Source organism: Pelecanus crispus, chromosome 4 (assembly GCF_030463565.1).
Source record: "Pelecanus crispus isolate bPelCri1 chromosome 4, bPelCri1.pri, whole genome shotgun sequence".
Lineage (NCBI taxonomy): Eukaryota > Metazoa > Chordata > Aves > Pelecaniformes > Pelecanidae > Pelecanus > Pelecanus crispus.
Window position 1 is genome coordinate 81,126,335 of NC_134646.1, and position 23,366 is coordinate 81,149,700.

Below are 23,366 nucleotides of genomic sequence, written 5' to 3' on the forward strand. Positions count from 1 at the left end.
GGGTGAGCGAGAGGGGGATCAGGCAGGAGTTGTCACCCGCCCACTGGCCTCAGCTATTGCACAAACGGCGGCTGGCCAGTGCTGGGGAATGTACTTGTTCCCAGTCCCAAGCACATGGAAGTCATCTGACGTTTTGCCATGGCTTCATTATATTTTGGATCAGGCCAGTGGTTTGTCTTGCATCACTACCCTGTATGTTGTGCAGGTAGCCAGTGAAGAGGCGCTGCATCGCACTGCCAACGATTTTGTTTTCTGAATAGCCCGCAGGGATGGCCTTACATCACGGCAGATGCATATATGTTAAATAGCTGCTATTTCATGCTTAACTTCATTATTGATGCTACATTCCTCATGAAGACATCTATATTTACCCTCTACCCGCACACAGCACCCAACAAACAGCTTATGCAAATGGCAAGAACTGGGAGTTGATCGTTTTGCGTAATGGCTGCTCTAGGACGGATTCTCCTTTCCCAGCAGCACGAATCAGGCAGGATTCTCAGGAGTGCCTGTTTACAGCAGACGGCCGCCCGGCCCGCTAGCTGACTGGTCCAACTTCTCAACTAGCCTGCCATTTTAAGCGGGTGCAATCCTATTCGAAAAAACTGATTTGCAAAATGGATCGAGCCAACAGTCAAGCTCAGACTTTATACCTCCTGCTAGCTAGCACCATGCTGGAACCAGCCCTGCTTCTTTTACTTTTGCAAGCTTTTATTTTTTTTTTTTTTTAACTAAACCAGGCTGAAAAAGGACAGTTGTAATTCAGACCACTGACAAAAACAAACAAAAAAGCCCAGAGTGCCCACTCTGCACAGTGAGACTACGAGAGGCTGCAGATCAGCTCAGATGCGTCTCCTTTGGGCCCAGAGCAGGCTTTTTCTGTCTTACTGCACAGATGAAACTGTTCATAAATCTTTGCACCTTTTATCCCAAACCACGTGAAAGCAATACCTGTCTCCCACAGAGATTTAAAATACCTCAAACATATTGAGGAACAACCAGGCAAAAAAATCTAACAATTGTTAACATTTTATTCCCAACAGCTGTTCAGCCTGAAAAGTTTCATTAATACACTAACGAACAAAAACAAAACCAACAAAAAATTCAAAACAAATAAAACAACAAAAAAGAAGGGCAAACAAAGTAAAATAAACTTTAACAAAGTTTAAAACACATTATAAATAAGTACAGCTCCAGAGCATAATTTACAAATATAAAACCACATAGAAACATATGTACAGAAGAGTTACATTACGTACAAATATGTATAAAAATACCCCAGTGTTTATTCTCGTGCTAAAGCTGCATGGCTAGAGTTATCTTTGGTACTAAGCTCAGGGAAAAAGATTGTTTTGCAAGACACGGCCCTGGCTGTACAACATGCCATACACAGGAAGAGCGGAGCGAACCTCCGTGGGTTTTGAGAAGGTTTTGGGTGGGTGTTTACCCAGAGTATCCCCCCCTGTGCATTGCATATTGCAGGATCAGGGCAGAAAGCAAGGGCTTACAGAGGCAATTGCTGGCAGAAGAGTTTTTTAATGCATTGTACAAGGCACTTCATAAGAAATCTCTTCATTTTTTTTTTTTTCCTGTTCTCTTCTAAGACTCATTGGATGTCTACACTTGGCTCTTGCTGATATCTCTTTATGGTTATAGTTTTTAAACTTCTTATTCTACATTCAGGATTAGAAACCTCTGAAAACATTAATTCAGTTCGCTTCCGTCTGCAGAATTTAGATGGCAAGCCATCTAAACCACCTATCGTTTTCCAGGATGGGGAAAAGACTTTGCATCTGCCTTCTGCTGGTGTTTAAGGGGTGTTCTTATTTTGAAAGGTGAGAAGATCTGTCTTCCTGGAAGAACTCCTGGGAAGTGTCCACATTGAAATGCTGTTTGCAAAAGCATACGGTCCTCTGTGCTGCCAAACACACCCGCAACTCCCGTTCCCTTTGCAGCGCTCGCCGGTCGACTGTCCCAGCATCCTACACCTCTGTTCCATCCCGGGTGTAGATGAGGCTGTTAACCGTGAAGTTGTAGTAGTGGTTGTACTGGGCTCCCTGGGTGCTGCTGCTGGGATGGAAGGAGCTGTAGTAGGCGGGGGAAGGTCCTGCAACCCGCTGCAGCTGGTCTGGCGAAGGCACCTCCTGCGAAGAGCTGCTGGAAGGGGTGAAAGTGCCACTGCTCAGCTGCCCAGCAGAGAAGTTCCTGTGATGCAGGTCAGTGCCGAGCCCCCCTGTCAGCCGGCTGCCTCCGCCGCTCAGGGAGCTCATGCCGCTGAAGAAGGTGCTGAGGCAGCTAGGGGTGGATGAAATGATACCGGAGGGAGAGGAGCTTTTTGGATGGTCCCTGGCAGAAGGCGAGGGGTCCAGCTCTGGGGGTGGGCTGTTCCCACAGGGTTTGCCTGCGGCGGGGATGGGTCGCTCTTCCTCGGCCTTCAGGCCCCCCAGAGAGGAGGCCGCAGATGCGGTGGCGGGGGCGTTGGGCTCAGAGCGCCGCTTGCGTTTGCGACGGAAGTTCCCGTTGTCAAACATCTTCTCACAGTTGGGATCTAAGGTCCAGTAGTTTCCCTTCCCTGGTGGAAAACAGGAGAAACAAGAGGGAAAGTCAAATTCTGTGACAGCGAGCCCCACCGCAGACAGATAAGCGATATCCGTGCCTTGTCCAATCAGCACAGCACCCACACCGCTCCTACACCTGCTCCCCGCTGTCTGCGGTCCAGTACAAGGGTCCAAGCCCTGGCTCTGGGACACCATCACACCCACCCCTCCGATGCCCAAGCGGACCTTAAGGCCACATGGAGGAGGAGAACCTCCCCGCCACGGAGCACAAACCTCCGCGGAGGACCTGCACCTCTGCTTCAGACCTGGCCGAAGGGAATGCGCAGCGGGGCTCCCCTGCTCTGCCTGCCCCGCAGCAAGCAGGGGCACTTGCTGAGCGTGAGGGGGCTGCGGTGGCATCCGCTGTCCCCGCACCCCTCTTGCCCACGCCCGGGCCTGACGGCAGCGGTGACCCCATGTCCCCCCAAAAGCCCCAGACCGGCCCGTCCCCTCCCTGGCCGGCCCCGGCCCGGCGCGCCTCCGCCCTCCGCCCACTCCCGGGCACCGGCTGTGCCCCGGGGCCGGGCCGGCGAGCGGCGGGCAGGGACGGGAGCCGTGAATCACCGAAGGAGCCGGGCCTTGCACAACCGGCACTCCCAGCCCCAGCCCTCCCGGCCAGCTCGGGGAGCGGGTGAGGGCTGGGGCCTGACGCCCCTCGCCCGGACCCCCACCGGGGGGGCAGCACCGGCCCCGAGGGGACGCGGGAGCCCGGACTCCTCCTGCCACCGGCCCCGAGGGGACGAGGCAGCCCGGACTCCTCCTGCCACCGGCCCCGAGGGGACGAGGGAGCCCCCACTCCTCCTGCCACCGGCCCCGAGGGGACGAGGCAGCCCGGACTCCTCCTGCCACCGGCCCCGAGGGGACGAGGCAGCCCGGACTCCTCCTGCCACCGGCCCCGAGGGGACGAGGGAGCCCCCACTCCTCCTGCCACCGGCCCCGAGGGGACGAGGGAGCCCGGACTCCTCCTGCCACCGGCCCCGAGGGGACGAGGGAGCCCCCACTCCTCCTGCCACCGGTCCCGAGGGGACGAGGGAGCCCCCACTCCTCCTGCCACCGGTCCCGAGGGGACGAGGGAGCCCCCACTCCTCCTGCCACCGGCCCCGAGGGGACGAGGGAGCCCCCACTCCTCCTGCCACCGGCCCCGAGGGGACGAGGGAGCCCCCACTCCTCCTGCCACCGGCCCCGAGGGGACGAGGCAGCCCCCACTCCTCCTGCCACCGGCCCCGAGGGGACGAGGGAGCCCGGACTCCTCCTGCCACCGGCCCCGAGGGGACGAGGGAGCCCCCACTCCTCCTGCCACCGGCCCCGAGGGGACGAGGCAGCCCCCACTCCTCCTGCCACCGGCCCCGAGGGGACGAGGGAGCCCGGACTCCTCCTGCCACCGGCCCCGAGGGGACGAGGGAGCCCCCACTCCTCCTGCCACCGGCCCCGAGGGGACGAGGCAGCCCCCACTCCTCCTGCCACCGGCCCCGAGGGGACGCGGGAGCCCCCACTCCTCCTGCCACCGGCCCCGAGGGGACGAGGGAGCCCCCACTCCTCCTGCCACCGGTCCCGAGGGGACGCGGGAGCCCCCACTCCTCCTGCCACCGGCCCCGAGGGGACGAGGGAGCCCCCACTCCTCCTGCCACCGGCCCCGAGGGGACGAGGCAGCCCCCACTCCTCCTGCCACCGGCCCCGAGGGGACGAGGCAGCCCCCACTCCTCCTGCCACCGGCCCCGAGGGGACGAGGCAGCCCCCACTCCTCCTGCCACCGGCCCCGAGGGGACGCGGGAGCCCCCACTCCTCCTGCCACCGGCCCCGAGGGGACGAGGGAGCCCCCACTCCTCCTGCCACCGGCCCCGAGGGGACGAGGCAGCCCGGCCCCCTGACAGCGCCCGTCTAGAGGGGCCGAGGACCCGCCGGACAGGCGACCGCTGTCTCCCGCTCTCCCCCACGGCCGTGCCCCCTCCCCCGCCCCCCCCCGGCCGGCGCGGCGGCCTCACCGGGGTCGTCCTCGTCGCGGGGCACCTTGCGGAAGCAGTCGTTGAGGCTGAGGTTGTGGCGGATGCTGTTCTGCCAGCCCGCCTTGCTGCGCTTGTAGAAGGGGAAGTTCTCGGCCACGTACTGGTAGATGTGGCTGAGGGTGAGCTTCCTCTCGGGGGCGCTCTGGATGGCCATGGCGATCAGCGCCGAGTAGGAGTAGGGCGGCCGCACCAGCTTCAGCAGCTCCTCCTGGCTGGCCAGGCTGAGCCAGCTCAGCTCCGCGCCGCCGGCCGAGGGCGACCCGGGCGCCGAGGGCGAGCCCACCAGCTGCCCGCCCCGCGAGCAGCCGTAGGAGGCCGGCGGCAGGAAGGGCGCGGCGGCGGCGGCGGCGGCGGCGCCGGGCGGGCCCTGCAGGTAGGGCGCGGGGCTGTTCATGCCCCACAGGTACCCGGCGTTGGCGGGCGCCCCGTAGTCCCCCAGCGCGTACCCGCCCGCCCGCTGCCCCGAGGAGGCGGCGGCGGCGGCGGCGGCGGCGGCGGCGGCCGCGGCGGCGGCGGCGCCGGGCGGGTGGAGGCTGGGCTGGGGGTAGACGCTGAAGTTCTCGCTGCAGTACACCGCCATGTCGGGGGCTTCCTGGGCGCTGCGGGGCTGCGGGGGCGCGGGGGCGGCCGCCGGCGCCGAGGCTCTGGGCTGCGCCTGCTGCAACTCACCGGCGCTCATAATCCCTGGCCATGCAGGGCGGCCGGCGCTCCCCCCCGCTCCCGTGCTCTCCCGCGGACAGCCGCCGCCCCCCCCCCCCCGGTGGCCCCAGACCAAAAAATCCCGGGGGGCTGCGGCGCGGCGCCCTTATAGGCGCTGCCGTGCGCCCGCTCTCCCCGCCCGCCGCCGGGGCTGGGCGGGCGGCGGCGGCGCGCAGGGAGCAGCCAGTAGCGCGGCTCCGCGCCGGGGAGGGAGGCGGAGGGGGGCAAGGCCGGGCCCCAAAAGCGGCCATGGGGGAGGGACCGGGGGTGGGGGCTGCGGGAGGCGCCGGGGATTTGGCTGCCGGCAGCGCGGGGGCAGCACCCCGAGCCTGTGTCCCGTGTCCCCCCACCCCGGCTGTGTCCCCCCCCCGCGTCCCGGCCCCGTCCCGGGGGTCTCTCCGCGCCGCCCCGGCGCTCAGGGATGCGATCCCCCCTTCCCACGGATGCGGTCGTCCCCGATCCCTCCGGCCCCGAAATTGAGGGCCGGGGGAGATTAGCATCGCTGCGGCTGCCCCGACGGGAACGCGAAGGGTGAAATTCGCTTAAACTCTGTTATTTCCGTGTAATTTTGCCGCCCGTCTGACAACAGCCGGGGCTGAGATCGCAGTTAATTAGCTTCGGATAAGGAATTGCCCGAAATTAAACAAACAAACAACATCGGCGTGTTCGCTCGGACTGCGGGAGGAAAAGGGCTGGAGGTCGCGGGGCGCGATTTAATGAATAAAAGTGGATATTCGCCTTCGTGCTTCGGGGGAGCTTGAGGGAAGGCGCATCCTTTTGCGGAGGAGCAGCTCCCGGTATTCATAACGATCCCGACGCCCCGGGGTTTATACCGGGACCAGCTCCGGCAAATCCTTCTCGTCCGGGGCAAAGCACACGGTCGGAGCCACACGTGTAACAAGAAAAATACGGTCAATGGTGCGGGAGCGTTTAGAGGCTTTGTCAGTCGCTTAGAAGATGTAAATCCCCGGGTCCTAAACAGGATTGTCATTCCGTTTTCTGCTGGTAAAAATGCCTAAAAATCCCCTTTCCAGGTACAGATGCAAAGCGCTCTCCCCGGGGTTGCAAGCGCCGAGTGCCTTGACTTGACATCAGGATTTGGGGCATTTGGGAAAAGTCTTTTGCGTTTTATGCCTTCGATAAAATAGTTACAAACGCACATGTAAAACGGTGAAGCTGAATCGGGGCAGCTTTCCCGGGCTACCTCCAATCCCAAATTTTCATCCCTCGTGTGATCTAAGCAGGGGTGTAATAACTGGAGGATTTTCCCCATAATGTTTCGTTTTAAAACAAGTGGACAGACAGTTTGGAGACACAGAATCACTTAAAAATGAGTGTGATAAAGAATGATGATTTTGGGTTTCCTCCTTGAATCATAAAGGGAGGTGTTCATTTTTTGGGGGGGTTTGGTGTATTTTGGGGGGTGGGTGGGTTTTCTTTTCCTGTTCTTATTTTGTTTCTGTCACTGTTGCTGCTGCTGATTTTATTTTGCCTCTTTTGGGGAAAGAGCTTGCCGTGTGTATTTGGATAGCCAGAACAGCAGGAGAAAATTTTACATTACGTTTTGCAAGGTGCCTTTTCCCTTCCTCACCTTTATTATTTATAACAGCTCCGCATCTCTTTGGAGAAGAGTCGCACTGGAAAATGCTGATTTGAAGTCTGACCGGACAACATCTAAGCCAAGCAGTTTACAGGGAAATCACAGCTAGAAAGGGCATCTAAAGAACAAGAAGCAGGTAGATTTTTAAAAAGCAGCTTCCCTCTGTGTTTGAAGAGCTACGCCGAAAATGGCATTCTCTAAAATGACAACAAATCTGTGTTCTTCCGTTTGCTCAAAAACCCCGCGATCGTCGCGGGAGGGAGAGGAGCAGTCAGCGGTATCGCCCTATCGCTCGAAATTGTGATTTTTTTCTCTGGGGATTTGCTGCATTTGGGCAAAGGCAGAGCCATCTAGAGGAACGGCCTGGCCATGGCACGGCGGGGAAGGCGGTTTCCCTCAGAGGCACGGTACGCTGCCTTCGAGTTTTCTGTAGTTGATTTCTCTGCTTCTGACAAAGGAAACGGGTGACAAAATAATGCTGAATTAGCTCTAATAAAAATGCGTGCCCTCGGAAAACTCCGGCTTGCTTTACCAAATAGTAAGGAAGGTGAAACAAAAATAGCTTTAGAGAGGTTATTATAGCCGGGATGGCAGGGATATGCAAACCAACACTTAAAGAGTGGAGAGAATAAAGCTTTGACAATGCGACAGCTGTAAAAATGTTTCATTTTCTTAACGTGTTTGTCCTGCAAGTAGCGTGCAGCGTTGCCTTAAAACATCGTCAGCTCTCAGTACAAACCTGTTGCTGTTCCCTTCTGCCAAGGCACGAGGAGAGCAGCATGAAGAGATCCGGCGCTCTGCCTCTCTGCTTTCTAAACGCTGCTTTTTTCCAGAGGGGTCTGGGAGACGTTTGCCTTTCAGAAACGCACCGAGAAGGTGGCAAGCGAGGCGCCGGAACGCAAAACTGAAATCAGTTTCAAGGTAAGAGTCTGAGGCTACTGTCCATCACTGCGAGCAGATTCGGGGTTGGGCTTGAGCAACGCTGTGAAATTACTGTGTTATTACCGAGTCGCTGGGATGTTCGTTAGCATTGGCATTGCGAGCGTGGCAGTGAGTTCTGCTGGGCAGGGGAGCCCATGGCACCGGGGAGTCGGGGCTGAACCGTATCCCCAGCCAGCTGCGATTACGTGCAAACCTCTCCAGCCCGCTGCCTTGGAAAGTGTTTCAAGACTTCCCGAGGAAAAGTGCTGCAGGAGAGCAAGGTCCTCCCCATCCTTGCCTTGTGCTTAGCCACACCATTCGCTTTGGTGTTGTGCTTGTCCTTGTCGCGCAGGCGGCGAGCGCTTTTCCCCCTGCTAGGAAGACGCTGTCTTTGCCTCTAAGGCCCTGCTCCTCTGAACGTGTAGGTACAGGCTTAACTTTCCTGTTGTGAATCTCAGGTGTGTGCAGCTGAACACGGAAACCTGAAAATGCTTCAGACCTGAGCACCCAGCCTCGCAGCGGGAACCGATACCTGCACCCACCTGGGTCTCTCTCCGTTTCCCGAGGATGCTGAAGTCCAGGCACAGGGAACGTGTTGGAGGATCGGGACCTGACAGCCCATAGTGGCTGCTATTGACTTTGCCAGTAGGAGGGAGACCAGGATCCCTTCAACGGCTCCGAATTGCTGCAGTGAAGCAGGAACCACAGGTTTGGTTTGTTTTGGCTGCATTTGCAATATAAGTCTCACTTTTTCCCCAGGGCTGGCAAGAGGCAAGGCAGTAACTCTGTGGCTCACATGCAATCTGCACATGAAGAATTCTTTTATATCTTTCTCCAGAGTAATCAATGAAATAGGGAATGAGTTCTTCATCCTTGGGGACAAGATGGGAGAATTATCTTTTCTCTTGCAGTGGTCCAGTGCTGTGACTCCACTCTCAAGAATATCAAGGGATTGACTAAGAACAGCTCAAATTAAATTTAAGCTCTAGTACCACTCCTTTATTTACAGCTAAGCCTATTCCTTCCTAGACTGGGTACTTTACACCTATTAATATGCTCTAAGAAAGTCTCTTTTTTCACGCAGCCTCTGATTTGTCCTGCAAATGGGTAACAGAGAATATCTGATGGTGTGCAATAGATGTTTCGCTGCCATGAATTTGGGAAGCATGTTCTGTGTACGTGTATACAGGTTGAAGTAATTTTTATCCCTTACCTAAGGAGAATAATGTATATTCCTCCCTCCCTGTATCTAGTCATCTATTGGACTGAAGTTCTGGCGATCAAATTTTGCCAACTTACCTTATGATAAGATCAGAGGTTTTCAAATCTTTCTTGATTTTTCAGACCCTACAACATTTCCTGGGGAGGTGTCCTCATTCCATGATTTTCGGGCTACCGACAACAGGCTTGGTTTGGTTTTGTTTCTAGTTCATGGTCTCCGTAAAAACACTGCAGGCTGCAGACTGAGGGTTAGCATTTTGGAATAGCAAATATTTTCCCGGTACGTTTATGTGGTGGTGAGCGTGATGGAGTCCCTGGACTCCAGCACAAAGCAAGGAATAAATCATAGTTTCTCGCAAGCTGTAGTTACTTCAGCACTTCAGGCTGTCGTGAGCGAACACCACCGCTGAAAGCAGCAGTTCTGCTCTGTGTCCATTCCTGGCTGCTTTTTCTGGCTGCTGCGCTCACACAAGTGTTTCTGTGGTTGTGGACTGGGGCGCTGATCCAGCTCTAAAGGAACACCCTCTCCCCAATCCTTTTTTTTTTTTCTTTTTCCTCCTTTTTTTACCCCCTCAGGTTAGTTTTAGCCTGGGCCTGCCTAGCCCTTTCCTGAATGAGAGCTTGTTAGTGACTGATTAGCCAAAGTTTTGATAAAAGCTTCATTGTTTGTAACTTCTGTAACCTCCCCGGAGCTGTGCTCCTAATAAAAGTGGGATTAAATAGACACTTTGGGAGTGAGACAGTTGCAAGTGGGCATTTCAGAGTTTTGGGGGACGAAGGGATATGGCCAGGCTTCAGTAGCTCTGTGTGTCAGAAGTGATTTTACCAAAACCTGGAAAGAAGCCTGACTTTTGGGTTTTGCAGGGAAGAGGAGCCTGGTGGGAGACAGAAGGAGGTCAACTGTTTGCGGGTGGATTAAGGACAGGCTCCAGGTGTTTGGAAGCACGTTTGCAGAAGCTCTCAGCACCCTGCATTCCTCTTGCTTCTCCTCGGGCTTAAGATTCATAAAAAGCATTTAAAAATCCCCACTCTGATCCCACAAATTTAATCCTTCCTCATCTTATTTTTGCAACAATTAAAAAAATCCGCCTGACAATGAGGTGTGACTAACTTGGTACTGTCAGATAGCGTCTTTTCTGGGACGAGTGTTAAGCAGGGAGCTTCATCCCTCCCGCTTAAAGCTAGAAGCTGACCTGCGCTGAAATAAAGCAACATCTTTGTGCTTTTTATGTGTTTTTGGTGTGTAATGGGATATTTGAAATGGAGCTTAGCGCTCTGGGCTGGTTGCCCTATAGTGATCGCTCCTACAGAGTAAGGTAAAGGCAAATATCTTTTGGCCTTAATTCATCTGAATAGGCCACCTCTGCCTTGGAATGAGTAATGGAAGTAGAAAAACATAAATTTATGGTCAGCTAAGGTAAAAATAATCAAAACCGTTAGTGGATAAAGGCAGTAGCTGCCATCACCACCACCACAAAGAAACGGAGGAGTATTAAATTAATATTTCTTTTCCACGTTTGTCTCGGGGAGAAAATCAGATAGTGCCTTAGTATCAGGTGCTGGTGAAAGAGCATTTTGGGCTCCATTAATAACTAGGGATTATGTTAAATAGCAACAACATAAATTAAATATTTTATGATCAGCCAGTCCTGGTAATTCACAGTCAAGAGTTTCAGAACTCTTGGAACCAGAAACATACATGTGGGCCATTAATGCTTACTTTTCATTTTGGGACACTAGAAAGATTTTAGAGGACTAAGAACGCTGATATTGGCTCATTATTTAAATGGTCGGGCAGATGATTTGGGTAACGCTAAGAATGTCAGCCTGTCACTGTTAAAGGCAAGAAATAGTAGGCGCATCACTTGATTAATGAATTCTTAAAGGAAGGCAATGAAATTGATGCAAATGAGTGGGCATATATAAAACATAGGCCTTGTCAAATCAATTTGCTGTTGTTCTCCAGTAAGTGAGCAACTCTTGATGTAACTGATTTCTGAAAGTGTTTGGTTAATGCCATGTTGGGGGTGGATTTTTAAAAAAGGGTATAAAATCAACATGGTGCAAATAAAGTGCCTCTAACTAGTTAAACAGAGATCTCCGAATGTCACTGTGAAAAATGAATCCTTGAGTCTCTTTGCAGGGAAGTCCTGTGGAAACTGATTCATTATTCTGTTTCTGTCACTGATTTGGGGGGAAAATAAAGAGTAACTGTAGACCAAATGTGTAGAAGTCTAAAACTGGGGCTACGGAGTGTTAAATAATGAAGAGGACAGTTCACTGACACAGAGCTACTTCGACCTCTGCGTGGCAACTGGGAGCAAACGGGCAGAGTGTATTTTGATATGGAGAAGCAAAAGGACACGTTTAGGAATAAAATCTGAGATTGATGAGTGATAGAGTCCATCCCGGAAATTAACAATTTAATTTTTTTTAAAGTTGTTGGCGTTCTTGTGAATAATCATCTGTTCCTTGTTGTGATCTTGGGGTAAATGAGGCATAGGAATAAAGAATGATCTTAAGGGTCTTTTCCAACCTCAATGATTCTATGAATTATAATAAGGTAGTGCATCAAATTATGATAGCACCTACAAAATCATGAGTAACAGGGTAAGGTAACAGAAATGAAGTTCTTTACTATATAGTCAAATACAAGAGCTAGGGGATATCAAATAAAACTGGTAGGAACTGTGTTCCTGAGAAGATCCCACTGCACACAATGTGCAGCTAAGCCCTGAGGCTGCTCAAGGAACTCATTTTAGTTACTTAGAGGAAGGGAATATTGTAGGTGACTTGTTTGCAGTCTATAAATACCTATGCAAGAGCAGAAGCATGAGGATGAAGGACAAAACAGGAACCAGTGGCCAGAACTGAAGCAGGGCAGATAGAAGGGGCTCGATTCAGCTGCTCACGCAGGGGTAGCTGGGGCTGTTTGGGGTGCTTTGCAGTCTCCAGTGGTCTCCCACTGGCAGTGTTTCAAATACGTCAGGCATTGCAGTCCTCTCAGATACCCTAGGGAACCTCAGACAGCTCTAAACACCTTTGAGTGCAACTGAATTAAGTACAAAGTATCAATTTTTACTATCTTGCGTAATCGTTAGAACAACTTACCAGGACTTATTGTGGATTCTCCACCAATTTTAAAATCAAAGTGGGACATTTTTTTCTAAGACATACTTGAAACAAGACAGCTACTAAGAGAAACTTTAGCCTGGATCCTTCTGCATGCATGTGGGCTGTCCACAGTGATCTCCCATGTTCCCATTTTCCCACCATCCCTCCTACCTTGAACATTGCACTATACTCCAGCTCCAGACTCGGAGCTTTCCTTGGTTGGTTTGCTGTCTTTGCACTGGGCTTAACTTTGCCCAATGCAGTGATATTTCTGTCCAGGTTTTAGTGCCCAGCCAGGCAGGTGATTTGGGTAATTTAGATATTGCTGTGATGCCTAAATAAGAATTACCCTCTCTTGGAAGTATGGCTGTTAGGAGAAGGACCGAGTACCGTGTTATCATCTAAGCCAAAAACCCACTCATATGATGCAGAGCAACATGTGCTAAGACCCACAGGGCTGTATCTGCCATGAAGGCTACTGGCAAGAAACATTCTGAGCTCTATTCGGTCTTCTTGGCCATGTAGATACTATCTGATGTCTGTAACTAGGTCAGTGTCTGATGAGGGGAAGTGGTCCAGTGAAAGGATTGCTGTTAATGGAAGCTTTGGCCAGCAGAAGCAGGAATCTGAGATCAGTTTCACTCCTAATGAGCAAGTTAGAGATGTACTAGCATAATACTGTGCACCTTTTGGAAATCAGGTGGACAGACAAGGTAGTGATGCCATATGGGGAAACCTTGTTTTAAGGCAATGATGAAAACACAAGAGAGGCATCAGCAGGAATCACAGTAGTAAAAAGAAAACCCTGGTCAACTCAAGATTTCTTACCTTTCAGAAATCAGCCCTTCAGTTTAGGGCTGGGGAACAGGTTCCGTAGCGCTTACAGACGTATGGGCTCCTATGACAGATACCGAGGAAGAATTTCCTTGATTTCTGTGAAGAATTTCAGGCAATTTTGCTGCCAGTCAAGGCATGCCTAAGCTGTACTTTGGGAGTGAACCATTCATGTACCCAGTGACTGACGTTCACGACTGATTGGCACATGCCAAAGATTGGCAAAGACAATACTAACCAGGAGCAAATATGGCAAGTGCCTGCAGGCTTTCATGAGGCTCTACAGACTCTACGTTTGCAAAAAGAGGTGCAAGTGCAAACTAAACAGGAAGCAGAGCTGAAAAGCTCTCAATGACATTTAGGAAGACCAAAATTAGCAATTAGAAGAAAAACAAGCCCTGGGTATCCCCTGGAGCAGTGGTCTTCTGCAGTCATAAACTCATCATCTGTTTCAACAACATTTATTTAACATGGCTTCGTGAGAAAGAAAGCAGACAGCTGCTGAGCCTGGGCGTTGGAAGACATTCTCCACCTGGCTAGTGATAAGCAGAATGCATAGGTGAAAAGACATACCCTGAGCAGGCATACCCAGAGCTGGGCACAAGTCAAATAGCAAGACCAGTCAAGGAGAATTGGTTTAAAAAGCAAGGCAGCATTAAAATATTCTTGGGAAAGTCCAAATCAAGATGGCCTTTTATAATAGATGCTAAGGAAGAAGAACAAGCGTACTCTCCACCACATTGAGGACAGCCCCCTACTTTCAGAAGAGGGCAGGCTGAAGAGGTGGGTGAAATATTACCAGAGTCTTTACAGATGACTGATCAAGAGATGAAGAGATTCTCAGTGTTTGGAAGATTATAACGCTTCAGGAGCAGGACGACAAGAAGAATCTTGCTGGCAGAGGCTGCAAAGAAGGGTCAGGAGACTAAAGAAATCTGAGGGGTTGAGAATGGATCGATGGGGCTATAGCATGGGTCATTGACCCAGCCAGGCAATTGTATGTTATCAGGAAAGAAAAGATCCCCTGAACAAGTAAAAGTGGATGCTAGTAAGCAAATTCCCACAATGGTGACCTTCCAAATTCTGTGCGTTTCCTGGTACCCAAGCAAGTTCCTCACTGTGTTCCTTGCTGGAGGATTCAGAAGGTGGATTCAGTTTCCAGAAAGCAAGAGGGACAGTACAGCAAAACCAGCGCAAGAGGCTAGTCACTGGCAAGTTCAGAGATATCAAGAACTTCAGTTGCACAATTTCAAAAAGTCATTTGACCCAGTGTGTTGCAATAGGTGTGTGGAGTGTCCTAGGGCTATATGATATGTGTAAGAAGCTGCTGAAAAACATTATGAAGAGGTGAGGTCAGCAGTCCTGGTCAAGAGGAAGCTGAACAACTGGTTCAACACAATGACTGGTAGCAGACAGGGTGACTTGATAATTTGCAGCAACTTCTGGAGCTGCCCGTAGAAAGTGAAGGATGGAGTTACAGTCACCAAAGACTTGGGCAAAGTCAGACAAGGAGATCAAGAGCTGGAGGATGATCGCATCTTCAGTAGTGGTGCCAGTTCATCAGATGTGCCAAGTCAGGTTGCTGTGTCCAGTGATGAGTGATGCAGATCAAACATTGGTGTGGGCCAGATGAAGACCAGGAGAAAAGGGAGAAAGGATGAGAACTACACAGGCAGGTAGTAGCAGGGTGGACAAGATGGACCGCCCCATTTATCTGAGAAATTGCACCGTACAGGACAGCAACAGATCTTTCTACAGAGATCTGAAGGAGCATGTAGCTGGCACACATGGGCATAGATCATCTGAAACAGTCATAAAAAGGCACAGACAAATCATGAAAGCAAAAATCAAGCTACTCAGTAGGTCGCTGTCCTTGCTCTATGTGCAAAGAAATGGATGGTGAGGAAGGCAAAACAAAAGAAGACAGATGTATTTGCCACAAAATGTTACAGATTGTGAGATCATGTCAGAAATGGGACAGTCGTTTGTGTGAGGAAACTCTGGCTGCTGGCTGGCTGGATAATCACTTTCAAGGTACCCTGTTCTTTGTTTTGGTAAAGGGAAGACGATTAAGATGCTGATGGCAGGAGAACCTAGAGTTTTGGTTTTCATTTTGATTTTTTTTTTTTGCTTTACAATTTTATCAATAGAGGTGTGCACCCCTACATGCTGATTTTACACCTACCTCTGTAAGCTGCTACTTCCTAGTCTTCCTTCATAGACCCTGCATAGAGTCTGCAGTCTGTGGACCTGAAGGGGTGGATGGCATAAGAAAATGAGTCTGTATTTGCTGAATGCAGTGGAGCACTTGAGAATGACTTGTAACTGTCCTCTGTGGTCATTAGTCTGCAGGACAAAAAAATAAAGGGCAAACCTCTCTGAAGACAAAGATGGCAAAAACAAGGGAACTGAGGGGGAAAAGGGGCAAAGAGAAGATTTATACATGCAGCAGTTTCAAGTTCATCCTTGAGCAATGAAGCCACTTTAAGTTCCCAAACACTGGACCTATGACACCAGATTACTCTAAATGGGCCAGGCAGACAGACCCCTGTCAGACAGCAACCAGCACCAAGCTTGCAGAAGAAGAGGCAAAATCCAACTCAAATTTCCACACTCTCCTCTTGATGGGTAATCTGGCTCCTTACAGGTCAGAAGGTTTCTGCAGAGTGGTGAATTCACATTGCGTAGTCCCGAAGTTTTGGATGGGATCCCTAAAAAAAAAAAAAAACAAAACCATTGAATGTGCAGGATGGAGAGAACCAGATGATTTAATCTGGGCTGTAGGAAGGGTGAGTGAGATAGAGGTGATTGAGCAGCATCAAAGGGTGACAATCAATTTGAATTTCCCCAGAAGTGATGTTGATGCCTGTGTTGCTTCTCCCTGTGCTTTTTCTTTAATTAAATACCGAGTGTTCCATTAGTAGTTGGAATAACACGCTGTTCTTGGGGAAAAGAAAACCCAAGTAATCCCTTTATCTGCTAAAATAGATGATTTCTAGTAGATTAAACAATGGCCTTTCAGCTACCAGAGCATAGTTCAGGCCGTAATTGAAGTCCTCTCCTCGGCCTCTCCTCGGTCCCTCGCAGCCAGTAGCCCATAGAGCCCCATCATCAGAGATAACCTCGGTGACTCTTGTCTGCAGTGAGTGTTTCTCCAGATGAGGAGATTAGTCAGAGATAAAGCATATTACCTGAAAATAATAAGTGATTACGGTCCCGGACTGTCTCTCCACATTCATTTCATGCTGGTTAACCCTTGCAAAACTGGCTGCTGGTTTAGGTCTTTAAAAAGGAGGGAGGGTGAAGGAAGGTTTCCCATGTCTGAGTGGAAAAGGGGAAATTTCGCCTTTTGTTTTCTGTTTCTTGCCCTGGGTGGGGATTTCTGGGCATGGCAGGAGGCACTCGGCTCCTTGCATTGCTGCAGCCCACGGTCTGTGGAGGAGCCGGGGCTGTGCCTTGCAGTGTCCTTGGGGGGTGCCATCACCCTCTGCCTCCCCGTGTTGGTCAGCTTGAAGCTGCAAGGTCTTAAAACTCTTTTGCAAGTCATCTGCCATTTACTTGATAGCAACATAGAAAAATACTGGACGCCTAGTACGTACACACTGGCTGTATTTCCAGTACTGCATTAAGCAGGACCAGGTTGTGGGCCCAGCCAGTGACCTGCAGTCGTCCATAAAGTTAAATTATTAGCGTGGGCCAGGTGTGTTTTGGGGTTAACAGTACTCTTCCATGCCCAGACATGGCTCAGAGGCTATAAAGTTCTCAGTGGGAAGTTTCCATGGGACCGGTCTGCTATGGGGAGTGCTGGCTGGGCTGTGTGGGTGTGAGCGTAGGGCCAAAGAACCATCCCTGGTATTTTTTCCAGCATGGATATATCTACTCTGACTTGACAATACAAAACCGTTTATAGCTTCCATATTCATTCATCGACAGGGGATCCAGAGAAATACAAAAACCTTGCAAGGTTTTTATCGCAAATTGTCTACATGTCTAGGAGAAAAAAAATGAACATACTGTGGTTTCATAGAAATTCAGCTTTTTTGCCTAGGTAGGATGGAGAGAAGAAATGTGGAAGAAAACTCAGGTTGAAGAAATGCCTTGAAATCTGCTTATGGGGCATTGCTGCTGTTATCACTGCTGGGAGTGAGCTCCTGTGCTGCAGAAAGCAAGTCTCCTGACAGGAAGATGTTTTCCTTGGTCTCCCTGCAGATACTACAGGTGAAGTCCTGGCCCTGTTCAAGTCACCGGGAGTTTTGTTAATGACTTCATTAGGACCACTGCTGTTTCATTCATAAAAGGCGTCTTCCCAGCTCTTGTGCCATTACAGCATCCTCCGTCTGTCATCAGGCTGGTCTCTGTGAGTGAGGGGCGAGCGGGTTCATCCTTCTTCCTCTAAATGCTTCATCGGCCGCTCCCTTGAAAACTGTAAATAAAGGCCGCTGGGGATAGCTTTTCTGCTTGACCCCTCACCTGAAATGAAAATAAAGGTGGCTGAATTTCATCCTGACGTGGAGCTCCTTCCCGGGCTGGCTCTTTCCCATAGCTGTTGACAGTTACCTGCCAAGCCCCATGGTTACCTTTGATTTTGCCGTAATGACATCTCGGTACTTAGGGTGGCTCTGGGACTGTAATCCTCTCTGCAGCCTCAACCAATTTATAGGGTAACCTGAGACCAGGCTCTCGCTTCCCCATGATTTAGCTTCTTGTTAACACTCACCAAAAGTATCAACAAACTAAATGCAAAGGGTTTATTTTATTGCATGCCCAGGGTTGGCAAATATCTGCATGCACACTGCTGTAAATCTCTGCTTTTAGAGTGTAGCTGCATGTGCTTGCCACATTAAAACTGCACAGTATTTTATTTCCCCAAAGTGTGCTGCTAAAACAAATGCTTTGTTAGCAATAACAAGGCAGCACTCCAAGGAGCTGTTAAGAGCAAAAGTGAGGATTCAGCAAAGCAGGATTTATCCACAGTTTTGCCACAGTTTTTCTGTGTGATCTGCAGCTTGCTTTGTCTCGGAGTGCTTCATCTTTAAAATCCTTCAAGTCAAAGTCCTTTAGCTGTCTCGTGTGTTTAGACTGTAAGCTCTTCAGGGCCAGGGCTTTTTTTGTTGGCATAACAGCTTTTATAATAACTCTCCTCTGATCTTTAGAGGACCTACCTGTGCGTGTATAATACAGTTATAAAAGAGCAGTCTCAGCTTCATCACAGTGAATGATCCTGGCATTAGAGCGGGTCAGGAGTCCTGGTCCCTGCTCCCTAACCTGTATTAATTGGCTTTTCTAAAGGAAATCTCAGGGCAGATGATTTACATGGTGGCGGAAGTAGGAGGAAGATCCCTGGGGAAAGCAAACACTTGAGACTTCAAGGTGGGATGACTTCGGTGGCACACTTCTCTAATGACCATCTGATCCAGGAGATGCCCGCTTCCTAAGCACAGATCAAAGACAAAAGGTGACTTCTGAAATGACATGCAACCACCTCTCGCATTGCTTGAATTCTCTCCTCCTGCTAGTGTTTGATCTCACTTTACTTTTCCTGTCACTGGAAGCAGGTGGTTGCTTTATTCTCCCCGACAAGTTTAGATCAGCTGAACAGCTAATGGCTGCAGTGGGAAAATCTCCCAGTTGCAGACCCAGTCCAAACCTTGGTGCAGTCAATGGAAAGGCTCCTCTTCACGCTAGTCAGCTGTGGATGACATCTAGATGAGCTGATCTGGAGTGGTCGTTATCCTGCCAAACTTGCCTTTAAGGAGTAGAAGTGATTGTATTGCGAGGTGAGACTCAAGGGAAGACCAGCTGGCTGAAACCCGGAGTTCCTCCAGACGTGTGGGGATACGGCCTGAGGATTTTCCATGACGTGCTCTAAACGCGCACCCCCTCCCCCTATATTTATTGCTAGCAAGGATTCGTGCATGTTACTGTGGGCTCTATGTGGTGGCTCCACTGACTGCTGGTGAAAAGGTCAGGCTCTTGGCCACCATGAGATCTGTGACAAATGTGATCGCAAGAGACAGGCGTAAGTCAAGCCAATGTCATATTGTAACCAGAGTTATGTTAGATCAAAAGCCTCCCCCAGACTTGGGTCACTTGCGTGCTCTGCTCTGAATTTCGCCTGCTATTCCAACGTGTCCGTAATGCATGGTGCTGTTCTGCCGTACTCCTGTAAGCCTATCTCTAATTTTAACCTTCTCCTTCCAAGGGGAAAAAGAAGCAGAATTTACCTAACAGGTAAGCTCTTAACAAAGCCTCGGATATCTGATACACATAATGGTCCCAGAGGCATGTTTACTTTGGACTGAGTGAGTGAGTGAAAACCATTTTGGAAGGGCTTTTTCACCTCCAGCGACTTAACCTAACGAGGAGAAAAGTGATGTGGTTAAAGGACTATTTAAACAACGGCATTAGTGAGCAGATTTAGGTTCTCCAACAATACATATATGTATTTGCCTTACACAGGTGCATAAATATGCATTGATTTGTATCACAGGACACATCGCATAGACAGTGACGAGATTTCAGCCATCCTCTGCTGATGGATGCTTTTTTTCAGGGAACCATGAGCAAACAGCTGATTGTTTTAGAAGGCTACAGCAGCACTGCGCAAAGATTTGGGACACCACCACTGAGTTCACCAGCTGCCCTTGTCTTCTGCAGAGAGGAGCGTCTGTGCAACAAGGAGTTTGGCTTCGAGGGCTCGGTCCTGTAACTGATTTAGGTGGCTGGAAGAGACTTACAGGTGCCTCAGATTTAGGCTGAAGGCCGCTACTTATTTCTGATCACAAGATGCCATAAATGCCTCCACTGATTTATCAAGAAAACGGGCGAGAAGCAGGAAATAAGTAACTCCATGGGAAACCTTCCCATGTTGGACTGCTGCACTGCCACGAAAGTTCATGTTTTTAGACCCAAAGGGATGACTGACCTCATGCTGACAGAATGGGCTGTCAACACTCGTCCCTTGAAGAAGAGTCTCCCCTTTGCGCTTTGTCTCCCCGTGGTGATAACCTGAATGGAGATTCACAGATTACGCCCTGCCTCTTTCACGCGATGGGGGTCCTGCTTACCGATCGCTTCCCTCTTTCAACATCCTCACCGGGGCAATGAATCTTATTCCCAGCCCAAAGAGCACTTGTCAAGAGCTGGGTTGACAGGGAGGTATGTCCTCCTTGGTCACGTTTTCTTGCACTGAATGAGTTGTTAATAGCTGAGGTGGTTCACCTGAACCCTGCCGGTACCCAGTGCAGTGCCTTGCACAAGAGCAATGTAAGCTTAGGTAGCACTGTTACCATTTCAGAAGTGGAAAAAGACAACAGATATGGGAAGTTAGGGCCAAATTGGGGTGACATTAATCTCTGTGTCACATCCTATATGCTACTGCAGTCTTACTAAGGCTATGAGATCGACTTTTCAGAGGTATATAGGTACCTCTAAGCACAGGGAAATGTCCAGCAGGATGTTGGGAAGGAGCTGCACAGATCAGGTACACAAATCTCATTGTTTTACATTATAATTAAGGTCTTTAAGTTAAACTCTTCCCATCTGATTTTAAAGGACCTGAACTCAGCTGTTACGCATTTGGGCCCATTGGAAAATTCTCCCAGTGTCCTACTAAAACACATAATTGTCTGCCTCTGACAAGCTGGTCCCGGCTGGCTTGTTGTAATTTCCTTGTATCCATGCACATACCATGATGTGGAGAGGTCAAAAGCACCAGCACCTTCTGAAAACCTCCCTGCATTTTTGGGGTGATCATTGCCTTGAGAAACAGGGGCACTCCCATTCAGGTAAGTGGTTTAGGCTCCTGACCCTGGGAATCTCAGCCGTCACCTCCCTGCAATATTGTGAAAATAAACCAATTATTTAAGAGCAATTTTGTCCTGCAGGCGTTTATAGCACAGTGTTGGTCTTCAACATTAACTTCTGTCTTAGAGATGTGCAGACAGCTGCACAGACAGCAGCCATGCAGGGTACAGCGAGCCCTCTTCGATGAACTGCTCCTACGGCGGTGAAGCTTTAGAAAAACATAAAGGAAGTATTTAGCTGGGCGAAGGTGGGGAGGAAAAGGCACACCTGCTTCGCATTGGATCCACTTCATCGAAGGCTAATCTCACCTAGTTTTAGATGTCCACAAAGAGGACATCTCCCTCTGAGCTGATCCTTCCTAGCTTCCCGGCTCATTTAGCCCAATTCATACGACCAATGTAGGTAGGTACTTGGAGATGCTTTCTCAGAAAGCTTGAGTTTGGTCAGCTGAATCTTGTCCAAGAGTCCAATTTCTGTAGCTACACATGAGTCTGGCTATCGGTTCAGAAACGAGATTCTCTGACAATACAGTAATGCAAATAGTAGTAAATGCTGGTGATGACGCATGAGTCAGAAAGATGACATCCTGGCTCCAGGATCCTCCACAGAGGAGAGCCGGTCATGGACCTGGGTTCAAAAGCGCCATTGGAATAAGCTGAATTTCTAGAGTTATTTCTCTTTGCAGCCTGTTATGCACCAGTGCATAATTGGAGTCCAAGGGTGCTACTGCTCGGGCAAGGGTGGTGCGCTGCTAACAGCTCAGCATTGGAGTCAGGCAGAAGGAGAATCCTTTGTCCCCATGGTATTTTATGCAAATTAATATTAGAATAAATGATGCAACAAGGAAAGAAATTATTTGCAGAAATGTGAAACTCTCATGTTCTCCTGTGCTTATATTAAAGGGATTACACTCCATTTCCTTCTTAATACAGCTAATGCTCTATGGGAAGCCCTCAGGCCAGGGATTAAAGCACTTATTCAATTAATTAGGAACAAACTTCTGCCTTAAAGTCAAACACACAAATATCAGTAAGCCCTTGAGAGTGTCTTCCTTCCAGGGCAAGGAAAATGGATCCTATTTCTGATGTAAATGAAACCAAGTCTGCACTCTAAAATTACCAGGAATAACATAAATTAAGAAGATTCACATTTAAAATAGTGTACTGTAAAGCAGCACGGTAAAGGAGGGACAGTGCCATCATCTTGAACTCAGCATCTGAACTCCCATCAGTTACAGGGGGAGCAGAATAAGGTTGTACAAGACTAATATAAATGAGATACAATTTTAGGATGTAACATGCGTAACTAGCTCCAAGCTGCAGGCACAGCAGTGTTTGGATATATTTGAAGTTAGGGGTGAAATCCTGGCCCTGCTAAACTCAGAAAACAAAATGCTTATTCAGTAGGATCTGAATTTCACCTAGGGTGTCTGATTCATTACTGAGATAGGAGACAATTTCCAAAACCTGGCTCCAAATCCTAATCTTCCTTGATGATGGCTTGATCCTTCTGTCTTCTCGCAGGCACAGCTCATATGAAATTAAAAGGCATTTTGCCAGGATAGTTCATGCAGGAGCAGCCCACTATTGCTGTTCAGTTTCCCATTTCTTCTTCCCAAATACCAAATGATGGGGCTGATAATTGCCAACATAATACCGATTACAAGTGGGTAGGAACCAAACTCCCCGCTCTCATCTTCCTCTGCCTCAGAGAGAACTTATCTGCCTCTTCATTGCTAATTCAGATATGGAGAAAAAGTAAACCAGCCACATGCCTTTTTTTAAAAAAAAAATTTTTATACATATGGACTTTTTTTAAACTTCCTTCACAAATGCCTGTGGGCTGCAGTGTCATTATCTCTCCTGTGATACCAATTCCCTGCAATGGTTCCAGATTTCTCTTGAGCACCCCAGTACAAGAAAACTCGGCAGAAGGATGCTCCTGCATGTCAGATCCCGCCCCTGGCATCCCTGTGCACAGTGCTCAGTGCAGGCTGCACATGAGAAGCACCAGGAGAGAGACATCCAACTGGAGTGAATGGAAGTATTGTGTTGGTTTCACATAAGCTGGAATTGCCCTTTCCCCACAGCATTAACCACTGCATGATCACTCATACGCTGCTGGGCTACACAAAGCAGCAACAGGCACTTCCGTGTTACCTGTGAATCTCAGCCATGGGGTTGCTTTGTCAGCATTTTTTTGACCAGGCAGGTGTGGGTTTTTTTTGTACACCCGTGTGTAGCTACAGAAATTGGACTCTTGGATGAGATTCAGCTGACCAAACTCAAGCTTTCTAAGAAAGCATCCCAAGTACCTACCTACATTGGTCATATGAATTGGGCTAAATGAGCCGGGAAGCCAGGAAGGATCAGCTCAGAGGGAGATGTCCTCTTTGTGGACATCTAAAACTAGGTGAGATTAGCCTTCGATGAAGTGGATCCAAGCCTGGTTAATGTTTGACTTTTTTTAAAGAGTAAATACTCTTTACTGGTTTGCTGTTCCTGTCCATTTGTGGGACAGAAGACTGAATCTCAACATCCCCTGGTGTCTTATGTTGCAGGTCATCAGAGG

The 23,366-nt window shown here is 49.8% G+C and overlaps 1 protein-coding gene across 1 annotated transcript; it reads right to left on the reverse strand.

Annotated features, from left to right (window-relative positions):
- Window positions 1-1,982: 1,982 nt before the first annotated feature.
- Window positions 1,983-5,279, reverse strand: FOXI3 (forkhead box I3). Its single transcript, XM_075709642.1, has 2 exons — window positions 4,580-5,279; window positions 1,983-2,572 (listed from the first exon to the last, which is right to left on the reverse strand). The coding sequence occupies exons 1-2, from the start codon at window positions 5,277-5,279 to the stop codon at window positions 1,983-1,985; spliced, it is 1,290 nt and encodes a 429-aa protein (XP_075565757.1).
- Window positions 5,280-23,366: the final 18,087 nt, after the last annotated feature.

What these genes read in the sequence shown, in the direction of transcription:
- FOXI3 (XM_075709642.1), bottom strand. Translation starts at nt 5,279, where the DNA reads ATGAGCGCCGGTGAGTTGCAGCAGGCGCAGCCCAGAGCCTCGGCGCCG. An exon ending in CCGCGACGAGGACGACCCCG is followed by an intron (nt 2,573 to 4,579) that starts GTGAGGCCGCCG and finishes GTTTTCCACCAG; the next exon opens with GGAAGGGAAACTACTGGACC.